We start from the raw sequence: 14,930 nt of genomic DNA, 5'->3' as shown, positions 1-14,930 counted from the left end.
TTCATTAACTCTGGACAGAAATTAGGAAAAGCTTCTGATAAGAAAAATAAACCAAAGATTCAGATGCTAAGTGGCACCAAGAAAAATAGGCAACACAAAATATAAATGAAATAAGCAAAAAGAAAAATAGGCAAACAAGGAAAAACATAAAAGAAACAGAAGATGATAGTAAATGGCATCTGAATTTTAAGGAGAAGCCAGTCTACTAGCAATTTACCTGTAAGTATGGCTGTCTCTGGCCTGAGGCCCTAGGAAATTATATGAGCAGGCCTTTCCTTCTGAATTATTATAAAGGGGACATCAGGTTAAAGCAAACACCAAACGCAGTCTTCTTCTTCTTCCACCTCCTCCTCCTTTCCTTTCTCCTTCCCCTCCTCCTCTCTTCCTCCTCCTTTTTTTTGAGAAGCCTGGGATTAGGGGTTATGGGAGCTGGGTGGAGTCAGGAGAGGCGGCTAACAACTAGGGGAAAGTTGTACGAATTTGTGTTAGCAATGGGAAGATTTTAACTATATAGGTATATATATAGTTATATATGTGTGTGTGTGTGTGTATATATATGTACACATACATGTTATCACAGTGAAAAAAAATAGCAACTAAAAACATTTTCCTGCCTTCCCTCCTGTGCTCACTGCTTAGTCACCAGCAGCAGCAGCCCAGGTCAGGGCAGTCTCTCACATTCCCAGTTCCCTGCAGATGGACCTCTGATCACTGTAGTACATAGATCCTGTCATATTTATAGGAAACACAGCGACTCAGCGACAACACCACTGCCACTGTCCCGCCAGTCCATCAATCAAATGTCAAATTTGAGGCAGCACTGGCTGGGCCCGCCAGGACGAAGGGTGTGGACACAGAGCCACACACCCTTCTGTTTTCTTGTCTAGACCCATTTTGTGTGGGCCTAGAATCCAGAAACCTGATGGGAGACTCTTCATTTCTTACTGAAATTAAGAGCATCCCAGTCCCAGGTGGCAAGGGGCAAGAGACTGCATTCTTCAGGCCAAGCAGGCGCGGTCAGCTTCAATTACCCCTGGGTAGTTGGGTTCACTGAATTTGGTGGCTTCTGGCCAGGACTGCATAACAGACACAGAGGCCCAAGGGTTTGCAGAAGACCAGGAGGGGCCCTCTGCCTCCTGCCTCATTGTGAGGCCCAGGTTTCCAGCCAGGCAGAGTGTGCTGCTGCCCTCAGGGGCCCATTGCAGAGGAGGAACTTGGGGAGCGCCCCACACCATGGAGAGGAGAGTCTTTCCCCAACTAAGCCACTGCCAAACGCCATTACCTTAGGAAAGGCGCTTTGTGAGACCTCAACCTGGGCAGCCAAGAGGCCACGAGATGGCAGCAGAGGACACAGCCCTGGACACGAAACCTGAGCCATCTTGCCAAAAGGCAGATTCAGAAACAGAAAAGAGTTCATTTGTGAAATACTGTCAGTTGTCTATAATCACGTATTAAAAGCCAGAATAAACGACAGAATTTCAAAGAAATGAGGGTAAAATGTATTCACATGGAGAATTTCCCGACCACCAATGTGCCACAGCTGCATATGAAGCCACATATCGTGAACTGGATTTCTTTAATGTTTAAAAGGATAGGGGTCATGGCCTTTAAAAACTGACGTCAGCAGAAACCTTGTCAGTTTCTTCTTTCAGTGAAGTTCTTATTTAAGTAAAATGAGTGACCTCCACAGAGGCTGCCAAACTGATGAAGAAAGAGGCAGATACAGTGGTTGCTGGGAATCACTGCAGCAAAGCAGAACGCTGTCATGGAGCAGCCCGGGACTGTGGCAATAGGCAGTGTGGAGGGGGAATAATGAGGAACACAGGACAAGTCTCAAATAGTCTTTGCTTGCAGCTGGATAATGCACAGGAAAGCGGCATTAGCAGCACTGGAACTAAATCCCAAATCTGACTTCTCATCTACTGCGCCTTCCATTGTTACATATTCCCACCTCCCCCACTCCTCAGTTGTGACTAACAAATATGTCTCCAGACCTTGCAAAATATCCTCTGGGGAACAAAATGACCTTTCTCTGAGAACCAATGCCCTAGAGGGATATGATGAAAAAGGTTTTATCAGAAAGGTTTTAGGAATTTAATATTTAAGTCTCTTGGACTTTGCAAGGTCTACATGAACTGTAACATATATTCAAAACCTAAATTCCTACTATGTTTATCTAATGCAGACTGATGATTGAAGAACTATAGCTGAACTGGCTCTTGAGTTTTAAGAAATTATCATTTAAACTACTTCTTACCTCTACAAGCAATTTATTTTCAACCCCTGAAGTGGTTTATAGTTGTAAAGTACTTTTCCTTGTGTGATTTTATTTTAGCCTTGATACTCCAGTAAGGTAGAGAGAATATTATTACCATAACCTCCAAGTGCACAAAATGTAGTTCAGAGAGGTTTGACTTGCCCAAGCAACAGAATTAGAATCTAGGTTTCCTGAGTCCCAGTCCTATTATTTTTTTGAGGAAAAATTTCTAGTAAGAACTTAGGGGTTCATGAAATCAAAACAAGGAAGTAAGTATGGGCATAACTGCTGGAACAGATAAATTTCAACTGCTAAGCTGTTCAAAAATCACCACAAATTATTAATTCCATTTCTTTTTTTTCTTTTTGAGACAGAGTCTCGCGTTGTCTCCCAGGCTGGAGTGCAGTGGTGCGATCTTGGCTCACTGCAACCTCTGCCTCCTGGGTTCAAGCAATTCTCCTGTCTCGAACTCCCGAGTAGCTGGGATTACAGGCACCCACCACCATGCCGGCCTAATTTTTGTATTTTTAATAGAGACGGCCACCATGTTGGTCAAGCTGGTCTCGAACTCCTGACCTCAGGTGATCCACCCATCTTGGTCTCCCAAAGTGCTGGGATTACAGGCGTGAACCACCAAGCCCGGCCAACTATGTTTCTTTTAATGAAATATTTCTGCTTCCCCTCTCCTTGCAGGCATTGCCCTTCTGGCCTTCCTTAAGTTGGGTGTGGCTATATGACTTGCTTTGGCCATTGAATGGGTGGAAGTGACATGAATGTATCACTTCAGGGCAGCATTTAAGAGTCCATGAACAATTCTTCATGCTTACTTCACATTCTGAGGCGGGGGGCGGGGTGGGTAACCTTAACCTTCATAGGGACAGGGTAGGATCTCAAAATGGTGGCGCTCCATGAGCTTGGGAGGAAACATTTGCAATGAACAGAACCCTTTGCCAGCCTACTTTGGACACGTAGTATGAGAAATAAACCTTTGTGGTTTTAAGCCACTGTGGTTTTGGCATTTACCACAGCAGAGCCTAGCCTAATCTGACTGATAGAGGTTAATTTCCATGGTCATCAACTTCTCTGGAACTAGAATGCAATATCTAATCTGATCACATCACCAAAACCTGGAAAACAGAACAAATTGTTAATTTTCTTCCCTCAGCTTCCTCATTTACCACCACCTTCTGACTTTCAAGAAAATTATTCTTTTCTCGGCCCTGCACACATGAGCTCGCCATTATTCTGGCAGTTAGACTGGGGGAGAGGAAGAAGTGCAGAAGGCCTAGATCTTTTCTCCATTCCAGAGCCTGATCCCGGAACTGTCCCCACCCACTAGTACTCACACTTAACCTTGTCATAGGAAGATTATTACCACTCTTCCAAGGTGTCACAAACAGAAAGGAGCTGCAGCGGGCACCACTGCAATGTCAAGGCAAGGCAGCCAGGCTGCGCTCTATCCTCACTGGTGCCTTACCCTGGCTAGGCCGGGAGAAGCAGCATTCTCTAGGGAAAGAAGCCTTCTCAAGTGGGAACAAAAATGAGTGTGAGGCGAACAGCCATCCCGGGCACTATGTGAATTTGGGGTGAGTTCTCTTGGTACTCCAGCTGTGGTCAATTTCTAGTTTCTTGAGGCCAGCAAGCTGCCCAGCTGCTGCTGCTACTGGGACTCCCAGTTCTCCTGGGCTTTTCCCAAGCCCAAGCGAGCCTGACATCTTTGCATACTTGCAAAGGTCGTAAACGGTGGGGTGAACGCAGCCAGAACTTCAGCAACCCGACCGCAGCCGAGATCAAAGGTCGGCGGGTCAGCCCAGAGGCCGAGCCTGCGCAGTCCAGCTCCCGCGTTGGAGATAAAGGGTGGCGGCGGGCGGGCTCGTTACACCGGCGTGCACGCAAGAGGCGGGAAGGCGTTAAGGAGAGACGCGGGTCGCAGCGTCCCTCCCTCTGCCTGCCCTATCTACCCGCCTGCCCAGCGAGCCTGTCCATCTTCAGCGCCCAGGCCCTAGGGGAAGGGACGAGAAAGGCCCCGCGCTTCTGACTCATCATCTCCAACCCCTTTCTCGCGCGCGCTCCAAGTCTCAGGACTTCGGACCTGGGCCCTCCTGCGAGGGGGTGCGGCGACAGCATCTGGGAAGCCCCAGCTCTGCCAAGCGTCAGCCTCGAGCCCTCACCAGTCTCTGAAGCTGCCAGCGCAGGGCTGGGGACCCAGATCCAGCTCTCTATTGCAGTGGCTGGGGGAGCGGCACGCCAGCGCAGGACCGCCCGCCCCGCTCCTCCCCGAACGCGGGTCCAGTGGTCGCGTCCGAGAAAGCGCTAGGCTAGGCCCCGACTTCCCCGCCTCGCGTCACTCAGCACTTCCAACAGCGCCCCTACCGCGGAGAGAAGGCTCTTTATTTCCTAGCCGGTCACGGGCTAGCGGGGCATTCTGGGACTTGTAGTCTCCGCTACAGTAGAAAGGAGACGGATCGAAAGGGGAACTGGGGCACTCCTGAATTGGATTCAGGGAGTTGGCGTGTGCAGGGTCCGGGATTTGGAGTGGATGGGATTATCAAAGGTGGACAGAAAATAAAAGTGCGATGAGGCAGATGTGAAACTTTATGGGGAGGTGACAGGAAGAGAGGATATAGATGGAAGGGAGAAAGCAGCTTTTCAGGGTGGTGAGGTAAGGATATAGTCTCGTCCAGGTGTATCTTCCCCTAACAGGGAAGGAACGAAAAAAGGGCCTGCCCTGAGTGAAAAGTGAAGGCACTCCCGGACTTCCTATTGGACTCCAAGGATCCCAGCAATCTTCTGAGTTTGGTGGGGTGGGATGCAGGAATGTCTGGAGAGCATTCTCTCAGGGTGGAAGGAGAGCAGCACGTGTCTGTTCCCGCTGTCCCGCCCTCTCATTTGCTCCTGTGCTGGCCACCGTGAGACCATTCTCCAAACCAGGAACCTCTTCCAACTCAGAGAAGCCCTGAAAACCAGAGACAGGTGTGAGCAAATTGTAGAGGTGAGAAAGAAGAAACCCCAGACAGAAACAACTGCTTCCTCCTGCCCAATTTTTTATCCTGTTTCCCATAGTCCTGCCAATATTTAGGCAGCTTCCTAATGCTTTCCCACTCTTTTAACCTCAATCATTTGGATTCCCAATTCCCTCTTACCCACCGTTAGGGGAGAAATGTTCAAAGCCAGAGAAAGCCAATCAGTTTCATTCTGGACCTCTTCTTTTCTCTCCTGCCCCATTGTTTTCCCTTAAATGCCACTGACCAGGATAGCCAGTGGAAAAATTAGTTGGCAGCTAGCTATTCATGCTTTCTTCCCTGCCCCCGTACCTCCTGCAGCTCTTGATAGTGCAGACTCTGGCTCCTGCAGCATCCTGGTTTCCTCTGGCTCAGCAAGAATAGGGCGTGCACTGAGACCAGCACTGCCCCTAGGGTGAAGGCCTCAGCACTGAGTTCCAGCACCAGCAAGCCAGCATACTGCAGGTAGACAGGGCTGAGAATGCAGGGACCCCCACACCTGTTTGCCCGTGCCCTTTTCCCTTGCCACCTCCTCTTGCCTCCTTATCCTCCCACCTTCTCCTTCATTCACCAGTACCTGGGAGGAGGCAGTTGGGGCAGGCCCCAAGGCTGTCTTCATCACCTCGACCACCACCACGATGAAACCCAAGATCAAGTTGAAGGTGTTGAATATCATCATGGCCCGCACCTGCCAGTGAGCCAGCTCAGCCCTGCCCAGCCCTTCCAACCTCAATCCCCACTTGCAGCCTAGCTGAAGACAAAACTCAGCTTCTGCTTCTCAGCCTCCAAACAGGGCCATAAGCCCTCTAACTTTTTTGCTTTCCTCCTCAGTCATTGAGGCCAGTCAGTGGTGACAGCTGAGAGAATGAGTCAACACTTAGCCACTTACTTCCTAGGCTGAGGGTTGTAGGTGTCTGTTTTAGGGAGTGGGAGGACAGTGCTGCGTTCTCTTCCCTCTCACCTTCCAGAGGCGGGGTGCTCTGCGAAGCTCGAGAGTGACAGTCCCAGTGAGGAGACCCTGAATGGTGAGAAGGGCAAGTGTTGAGCTCTGGTCCCATTAGGAAGGGGCCCTGGGACCTACCACCCTCCCTTGTGGTGGGTCTTACTGAGGCTCCAGGCCCAAGAGGCAGCGCTGTGGCCATGTGACAATCAGAGTTCAGGCAGGCGACTGAGACAGCAAGGGGCACCACAACCACTGCCAGCCATAGCTGGCTCACCTGGGGGTAAGGGCAGGGTAATTGGGGAGGAACTGTCAGGGATTCCCTCCCTTCTCATAACTCCTACCTCTTTAGAGATCAGGAAATGGGATTGAATGCAGGGTGGAGGAAAGCAGTCAACCCAGAGCAAGGAAGTGATCATTAAAAATTATCATTTAATTTTTTCTGCCTCATATTGTAGTTTAGTTACTTACCTGTATGTTTTCCCCCACAATATGGAAGCTACTTGGGAGATTAAGGGTCTTGCCTTGTTTATTTCTATGTTTTCCTCTACCCTCCTCCCATTCAGAACCTAGCCCAGTTTCTGGCACATGGTAGGTGCTCACTTAACATGGATGGATGGATGGATGGAATTGAATTGGGTAGAAGTGGACATGCTGAGACCTGGGATGGGGTAGCCTGGCCTCACCGCTAGCACCAAGAGGTGCCCACTCTGCCTGTGCCTCGCCCAGTGTTGTAGCTTTTCCAGACGAAGGCTGTGTCTTTCCTGCTCTTGCTCACCAGCTCTATCTTCCATGGCTCCTTTGCCCCCAAGAATTAGGTGCTTCCTAGGCTGGGAAATATGCGTTGTGGGTTCTGTCTATTAGGAGACAGGACATACAACAACATATCTTTCAGCTACACCTCTGCCCACTCCCAACATCCAGGGATTTGAGGTCCAGGTCCTCACACCTACCTAGTCTGAAGCAGCTACTCCAAAGGGATGGAACCCAGCTGGGTCCTAGGTCTCCTAAGGGGCTTGATAGCTCAGAGCAGACAACAAACTTGTCCTGGCAGAGAAAGGCTGTCAGGGATGGGGTGTGGTGGGGCAAAGGTTTCTATGAAGGCCTTAGGATCTAGGGAGTGGCCCTGGGTAGATACCGGCCTCAGTTCACTCCACAAGATGTCTAGCCTGACCTCACTCTGTTCCCATTTCTCATTACCCCCATTTCTGCCCATCCTGGGTTCCCTTTCTGGTTTCACTTACCTCATCCCCATGGACACTATCACTCTGGACCTCAATTCCCCCTCATTTCCATAGGATCTTACTCCTTTCTTTGGCTTCCTCCTCAAATTATTTGTCCTTCCCTAGAGATCCTACTTTCTGTCTGGATTGGTCCCCTGTCATTACTACTTGCAGCTTTGCCCCCGACCAGGTAAGGTTGAATTCCAGTGGCTTTCTTGCCTCTCACTTTCTGGACAGTCTCCCTTCCCTTCTTTCTTGAAGGTTTTACTCTGAATTGAACACTGACTCAATGGATGGGTGGGGGGGGGCCCTGTTTATGCTGGGGATTGTTTTTGGTTCAATGATAACCTGCAACTGGATATATATATATATATATATATATATATATATATATATATATATCATGATCCCCAAATAGTGAATCTTGGGAAGGATGCTATTGCAACAATTAATATTTTTGAGAGAGAAGGTGCCTCATAGCTAGACAGACCTGGGTTGGAATCTTAGCTCTGCTGCTTCTCTATCTGTGTGATCTTGGATACATTATTATTATTATTATTATATTATTATTATTATTGAGACAGGGGCTCACTGTCACCCAGGCTGGAGTGCAGTGGCATGATCATGGCTCACCGTAGCCTACACTTTCTGGGCTCAAATGATCATCCTGCCTCAGCCTCCCAAGTAGCTAGGATCACAGGCACATGCCACCATGCCTGGCTAATTTTTAAATTTTTTGTAGAGACAGGGTCGTCTCACAATGTTGCCTAAGCTGGTCTCAAACTCCTGGGCTCAAGCCATCCCCACTCCTTGGCCTTCCAAACTGCTGGGATTACAGGTGTGGGCCACTGTGTGTGTTCTGATAGATATTCGCACCTCAGTTTGTTCACTGATAAAAGGGGGCTAACAATATGACTGTGAAGAGTTGTTGATTCAGGGTGGGTGTTTAATAACTATTAGTGGTGCTGATGAGGTCACACTGATAAGTCTGATGCCCATACACTAAAGGTGTTATTCAGAAGGAAGCTGGGGACACATTTCTACAGTCAGAAGCACAACCAGCTGGGCCCAAATATACTCTATAGATCAAAACAAATCCCAGATCTAACTGGGTGCCCTTGGCAAGTTGCTTAATCTCTCTGTTCCCTTATCTATAAAAGGAAGTTAATAATGCCAGTCTCATGGGGTTGCTTTCAGCATGGAAGAGAGCTTAGCCCAGTACCTGGCACACAAGTGCTCAATGTTAGTGGCTATGATCATCATCACTATTATTATTTCTTCTTGTTGACGATAAGAGGAGACGGCGCCGGAAGACTCTAGAAGTTAGTACGAGGAGGGAGGCAGGGTCCTGGGAGGCAAGTGATCCTTTGTAAGCCACTACTGCCCCATCAGTGCTGTGCCAACATCGCCGGGTCATTGTATCTACTCTTTTCTTTCCCAGGGAGTGGGAGTCACGTTTTAAAGAGATCCAGAAAACTGTTGTGTGTCTACTCCTCCTCAATTCCCACGTGCATTGATTTTATTTGGTGGCGATGTGAGATGTTGGGCTTGCACTGAGGATCCCCGAGCCTGCAGGCCACTGGGGAAACAGACTTCCTGAAGCCTCATTTTTCTTACTTGTAAATGGGGACTAATTTAATTATAGAGGGTTATTGGAAAGATTATATACTATTAGGTAGGTGAACAGGCATTCAGTAAATATTGACTAAATCTGAGTATACTACTTACCAGTTTGTAGTCTAGACTACAATCGCCTGGAAGGAAGGTACCACTTCTTTCTCATCCCTCACAGCGCTGAGCCCAGTGCCTGGCACTTAGTAAGCACTCAGTAAATATTTGTTGTATTGAAGAGCCATTAAAGTGACTTGAGGAATGGAAAATAGAATTCGAGAGGAAGGAGCAGGAATTGTTTATCAAGAACGGAAAGGACCGAAGAGTAACTTTAATAATGTTTCTTATACGGCCGACATTAACTATCTCTATAATCGCCCCTCCTCCTCCCCCAAAAGAGAGACAGAAATTGTAAGGGAGAGGCTTTGAGATAAAACCCCAGGAAGAACTTCCCGAGTCTGTGCATGTTGGGGCAGAAAGAGCGGCAGAGCCAACTCCTTCCCTGGTATGTCCGGGTTTAGGGAGGGAGGGGCAGTGCTGCTTGGAGGCTGGGGGAAGGACGAGATGACCTTTCAAAATCTCTTCCAGTCTCCTGTTGGAATCCTCTGTGCGCCCCACCCCCGCTCCCTCCCTTCCTCCCTCCCTCCGACAGCGCCCCCCGTCTCCAAACCGCCCGCACCCCGCCCCTGGCGGCCGCCTCTCGCGGCTCCCGGGGTCCCCAGCTCCCTGTCCCCGGAGCCAGAGCCCGGCTCCCGCGCGGCTCCCAGCCCCGCCGCGCCGCCCCCCGCATGCTAATGGCCGGGCCGCCTCCCGCCGCACACAATGCGGGCCAGGGCCGGGGGCGGGGGACCGGGGAGGGGGCGGGGGCCGGGCCGGGGGCGGGGGGGCCGGGGCCCGGCGCATCTCCCCCGGCCCCACGTAACGCTGACGCCCGCGCCGCCGGCCCGCCGCCCGCCGCCGCCGCCGCCGCCGCCCGCTCCGCCGCCGCCCGCCCGGGGCTCGTGAGTAGCCGCTCCCCCCACTCCCGGGCCCCCCCCTCCGCCACCCGGCCCCCGCCCCCGGCCCCCTCCCCCCTCCCGGAGGGGGGGCCCGCTCAGCGCGCCCGGCTCGGAGCAGGTGCAGGGGGCGGGGGCGGGGGAGGGGCGCCGGCTCGGCCCCAAGCAAACTTCGCCCAGAGCTCCTGGGGGGGCGGGGTGGGGGTGGCGGCCTCGGAAGCCTGGAGAGCTGGGGGGCCCCAAGGGAGGGGGGGCCAGGTGGAAGAGCTAGGGGAGCAGACACCAAAGGGAAGGGCCAACGGGGGGGATGTGGCGGGGGAGGTGGCGGGTGTCTTTGTAGGGGCCCGAAGGCAGGGCGCGAGGGACCTGGGGGTGAGGGGCGGCAGAGCCGCGAGCCTGAGTGGATGTGCACCCCCCAACCCCCGGCCCAGGTAGGGCTGGTGGGGGAGGGGGAAGGAGCCCAAACTCTCTGGGAGCACGGGGTGGCGGGGGAGGGGAGAGGATGGGGGGTGCTTCCCTCTTTGCGTCCCAAACAAAGTGTCACAAAGAGCTCGGCCCGCGGCAGCAGCGGAGGCGGCTGTAACTCAGCTTTTGTTCTCCTGGCCGGGGGTAGCTAAGCCTTGGCCTCCCTATCTCCCAACCCTGCCCCCCATCATCCTTCTGGCTTATCTTCCTGGGGAGGGGTCTGGGGTGCTGCTGGAAAAACCTCTCGGGCAGGATTGCAGGTCCTACCCTACTTAGCAATCTATTTCTGGGAGGGGGATTTTCCCAGAGGCTCCCTTGATCACCCCTACCTCCCAGTCTGAGGACTGAGGCTCACGTGGGTGCTAAGACTGACTTTTCTAGGGTCAGCTCCACTTAAAGGGACTTAGGGCTGGCTACATGCCCCTGTTTCCCAAACCCAGGTCCTCCAGAACTTTCAAAATCAAAATCGGGGTTGCATTAGGACATGCCTCTGGGATAAGATTCCCCATGGTGGGATGGCAGCAGGTGAGCAGGTGTGCCTTCCTCTCGCCTCCTGCTGTACCTTTGAAGTCCATGGCTGAGGTTCCATGTCCCCAACTCAGGAGAGTGAGGACAGAGGGAAGGAGGCTTTACCAAGATCTCAGTCTAAAAAGGCTGGTGAGCTGCAGAGTGGAGTGGGTTAGGAGGAGCTATCTGAGCAGTGAGGTTCAGAGGGCCATGGAGAGGAGACCATAAAAGTGAACTACTGGTGTGTCTGTGTGATCAAGGTAGTCTTGACTGTAGACCGCCCTAGAAGCTCCCTTTCCTTTTAACCCCATCTAGTGCAGTGGTAATCATAATTGTTAGCATATTTGGGAGGCGTAGGATTCTCAAGAGGGAAAACCGTCGTGTTAGAGGTGACCAGAGGCAGTTACAACTGGACCCCAGAAGTCCTGAACCCTTGCTCCTTACACTTTGACCCTAAAAACTTTTGAATCACAAGACTTGAGGGACAGTCTTCGTGGTCCATTTAGCAAATACTTCTATGTACCTGTCCTTGTTGTTTCTAAGTCTTTTCACCAACCATTCCATCCTTCTCTACTGAGTAAGGTTTAGTGGTCCACACCCACTTCCCTACCAGCCACCCCAGCATGTAAGGATAAGTGGCCCATTGCTTTTGAAAGGTTTCTGATACCTATCCCTGGCCCCACATCCTTATAGAATCCAAATAAGGGCAAGATAACCCCTGATTCCCAGTGGGGGTGGAAAGTAGGTCAGTGCTGCTGTCTGGCCAAGTCTCGAGGATGGTGTTTAAGACCTGACTATAGAAAACTCTGTGATTATTGTCCAGGGGCAATACATGCATGACCTCGGTTCCAAGGCAGTTCATAGTATCCCAGTCCCTGTCAGTTCTTTCCCCTACTGAGAAAAAATCATGGGATCAGGTGTCTGGAACCTGGTTTGATACGGAGATGATTCAGGAGATCTTGATTGGGCCTAAGAAGGTATCTCAGTGAGTTTTGTTAATTTTAGGCCACCTTCTGGGGAAACTTTCCCTGCTGGGGAATTCAGCTTCAGTTTGGGCCTTCTTGTATATCACTCTATTTCTGTTCTGGAAACTGCTACGTGCAAAGTGGTTTATTGTTGTTTTGTTTTGGGATAGGAAGCTTTGCCCTATTCTGACTCTTCTTGCCTCAGATATGAGGCCAGCTTCCTAAGAGATTTTGCTTGCTATCCTACAGACAGTTTTAGGGGCCCTAGAATCTTCTCAGAATGAGAGTATGTGCCCATAGGTTAGTCAGCTATGACCATGCAGTATTCCCAGCCCCCCCGCCCCACGCCTCCACCATCTGCTTCCTCTGAATATACCAGATTGGCTGTACACCAGGATGTTCCGGGAATCCCCAGGAGAGCAACAGAATGTGATGGACCCAAATATGATGCCTCAGTAACTCATTCCAGGATGTACAAACTGTAACTGTCAGGATGCTCCTTATAGCTAATTAAAATTCTTCTAGTTACCTCTATTTTCTATTAGCTCTTTCTATTTTCAGTGACATCTAAAAGGCCAAAATAATCCCTCTGGTACCACTGGGTTTTTTTCTATGGTTTTCAGATAGGAACGAAAAAAAAATGCTCTAGCTTTTCTGTGTTGTATCTGTGATGCTAAAATGGCAAACAGCCCCTCTAGCACCTCATAGCTCTATCTATGGTACTGAGGTGGCCCAAGTGGCTTCTGTGGTAGCCCACTGCACTCTCCATGGTACTGAAGGATGACCATTTGTTTTAACATCTCTCTGGGGTCCAAAAGAGTCCTGTGACTTAGAATCACAAACTTTTTTCGAGCAGGAAGGGGCTAACAATATAAATTAGTCCAATCCCCTTATTTTACTGATGAGTAAACTGGGAGGTTAAGTGATTTAGTAAAGGTTGTAGGGTTATCAATGTTCAGACTAGGCCTACAATAGCCTTGTACCCTTCAGTCCTATTCTAATTCACCTTTTGTGACACTATTCAGTAAGCCTGGCTAGGCTTTTAGTCCCAGGAAAGGATCCAGAGGATGAGAGTGGGTGCCCTAATTTGAAGCTACAGAAATACACATATTAAGTGGTAGTGGAGGTCATCTAGTGACCCTTGGACAAGGACACTTTGTTAATTAATCATCTGCTAATAATAATCCTGTAGCCCAGATTCCACATGTAACAGGTACCTGCCCCTTCATGGAGTTTTACCACATCCACTAAATATCAAAAGTTAAAGAAGCCTTGGACCTCCAGAGCCTTTTCTCTCTGCTGACAGGCAGGTTGACTCCTGGCCCAGTTCTTTTCTATTAAAGATCCTTAGGAAAAGTAATGCTTGCATCTTTTTCTTTCTCAGTAACCCATTTCAGTTTTGTGATGCCTATTGTAAGGAAGTTCTTTATATCTCGAATATCCTTTCTTAGGCAAAAAAAAAAAAAAAAAAAAAAAAAAAAAAGGTTAGACCCACCATTCATTTAGCCTTGACCAGATACTATTCTATATGAGGTAGAAAGGTAGACTAGATGACTTCTGGTCATCCTCCCAGGTCTGTTTCCATGAATCTTGATTCTGGGGTTTCTTCTAAGTCCTCATGCTAAACTCCTCTGCAGCTTAGGATCAGCACCCCCCCCACCCCCCACCAACCCCTATCCTCTTCCTCTCAATGATCTTCTCCTTCCCCAGCACTGGAGCTCTGCAAGTCCCAGGCCTAGGGAATTTTAGCCTGGAGAATTTTAACCCTTTCCTGCTCAGAGCATGTGCTGAGTCCCTATCTGTGCAGATGGCCCAGCCCCGCCCCCCATCCCTCACTCCAGCCTCTTGAGCTCAGAGCCAGTGTAATCCTCCTCTTGTGTGAGGGAGCCTCTCCCCTGCAGAGAGGAGGAAAGCCTGCCTCGGAACAGCCCTGGACAAAGGGGCTCAGATGCCCCATCATACTGCAGGCTCCAAGGTTTGAAACAAGGGGATGAATCCTATACGGTATTTGCAGTTTTTAGCCCCTTCCCCAGGCTAGCTGTGCCCCTTAACTTCCACTCCTCCCCCAACTCTGTCTTCATTCCCTCTCCCTCTGGCTCCCTCCCCCTTCATGCCCCTCCCCCTCTGTCTGTCTTCAGACTCTGCTGCTGGGAGGTGTTTCTCTCCCATGCATGAATGAGTCTCTGTAATGAATGGAAATGAATGGATCAGGAATCCAGGCGGAGGGAGGGAGAATGAGGGGGGAAAGACAGAAAGACAGGGTAAGGGCAGAAGGAAGCACTGTGGAACCTGGAAGGATGTTTGGCTGGCTGCTCAGTTAGGGATCTCAGAGCAACTGGTCCCACTTGGATAACTGGGGAGCATGTTATGCCCACCTCATTTGCTCACCACACTGCATAGCCCAACCTACATGTGAGAGGGGCATATTGTGATGGTCTTCCCCACCGCCAGGGGGTGGGGTGGTAGGTGTGGTTGTTCTGGACCATGCATTTGAAATATAGAATTTAGGGAAGAAATCTGGATTATCTGGGAGGCTTGTAGGCTTGGCAAATCAAGAGGTACAGTTTTTGAGTACAGCAGCCCCTTCGTGCCTCAAGAAGCAAGTAGGGAGAACGGATTGGTTTTGGGAATGCAGAATGCTGAGAGTCTGGGGGTAGGGAGTGACTTTACTGCTGAAAACTAGGGCTCATCTTTTCCTCCAAATCTGTCTCTTGCTTTAGCTCCACAGCACCTGTTGCCTTCATTAGCAGCTTTTCCTCCTCTTCCCTGCACTCCCCAGAACCAAAGAATGTGAAGGGGGTCCATGGAGGTGAGTGAAGCTCTGGCTTCAACCTACAAGTACCTACAACTGTATACTCCCTCTCCTGCCTACCTCTCTCTCTCTTTGACCTGCCATTATTAGAAGTTAACTCCTTGGCCCTGACATCTCGATTCCCATACACCTCCCCCCACCCCATCTTCCCGA

At 50.3% G+C, this 14,930-nt stretch overlaps 2 protein-coding genes across 7 annotated transcripts in view; one reads left to right on the top strand and one right to left on the bottom strand.

The window, feature by feature from the left end:
* The window catches only part of ZNF219 (zinc finger protein 219), an 85,738-nt gene that overhangs the window by 67,460 nt on the left and 3,348 nt on the right, over nt 1–14,930 (top strand). The window contains exons 1-2 of one of the 5 annotated variants that reach the window (XM_055289578.2): nt 5,103–5,249; nt 14,686–14,774. In XM_055289578.2, the coding sequence (XP_055145553.1) occupies nt 14,769–14,774 (6 nt within the window). In that variant the 5' untranslated portion in view covers nt 5,103–5,249; nt 14,686–14,768. Of the gene's footprint in view, nt 1–5,102; nt 5,250–9,405; nt 9,539–9,575; nt 10,035–13,856; nt 13,970–14,685; nt 14,775–14,930 lie in introns of those variants that run through there. The other 4 variants (XM_055289576.2, XM_055289575.2, XM_055289577.2 and 1 more) reach the window with 4 other exon arrangements.
* TMEM253 (transmembrane protein 253) lies at nt 4,628–7,384 on the bottom strand. Of its 2 annotated transcripts, XM_055289580.1 has the most exons (7): nt 7,153–7,384; nt 6,886–7,029; nt 6,366–6,476; nt 6,221–6,277; nt 5,837–5,947; nt 5,572–5,718; nt 4,628–5,213 (listed from the first exon to the last, which is right to left on the bottom strand). In XM_055289580.1, the coding sequence occupies exons 2-7, from the start codon at nt 6,991–6,993 to the stop codon at nt 5,094–5,096; spliced, it is 654 nt and encodes a 217-aa protein (XP_055145555.1). In that variant the 5' UTR covers nt 6,994–7,029; nt 7,153–7,384; the 3' UTR covers nt 4,628–5,093. The 2 variants fall into 2 exon arrangements, with proteins under 2 accessions (XP_055145555.1, XP_055145556.1); XM_055289581.1 differs by lacking the exon at nt 6,366–6,476.

The sequence above is a fragment of the Symphalangus syndactylus genome, chromosome 8 (assembly GCF_028878055.3).
Source record: "Symphalangus syndactylus isolate Jambi chromosome 8, NHGRI_mSymSyn1-v2.1_pri, whole genome shotgun sequence".
NCBI classification, from domain to species: domain Eukaryota; kingdom Metazoa; phylum Chordata; class Mammalia; order Primates; family Hylobatidae; genus Symphalangus; species Symphalangus syndactylus.
This window is presented reverse-complemented; position numbering and strand designations above follow the sequence as displayed.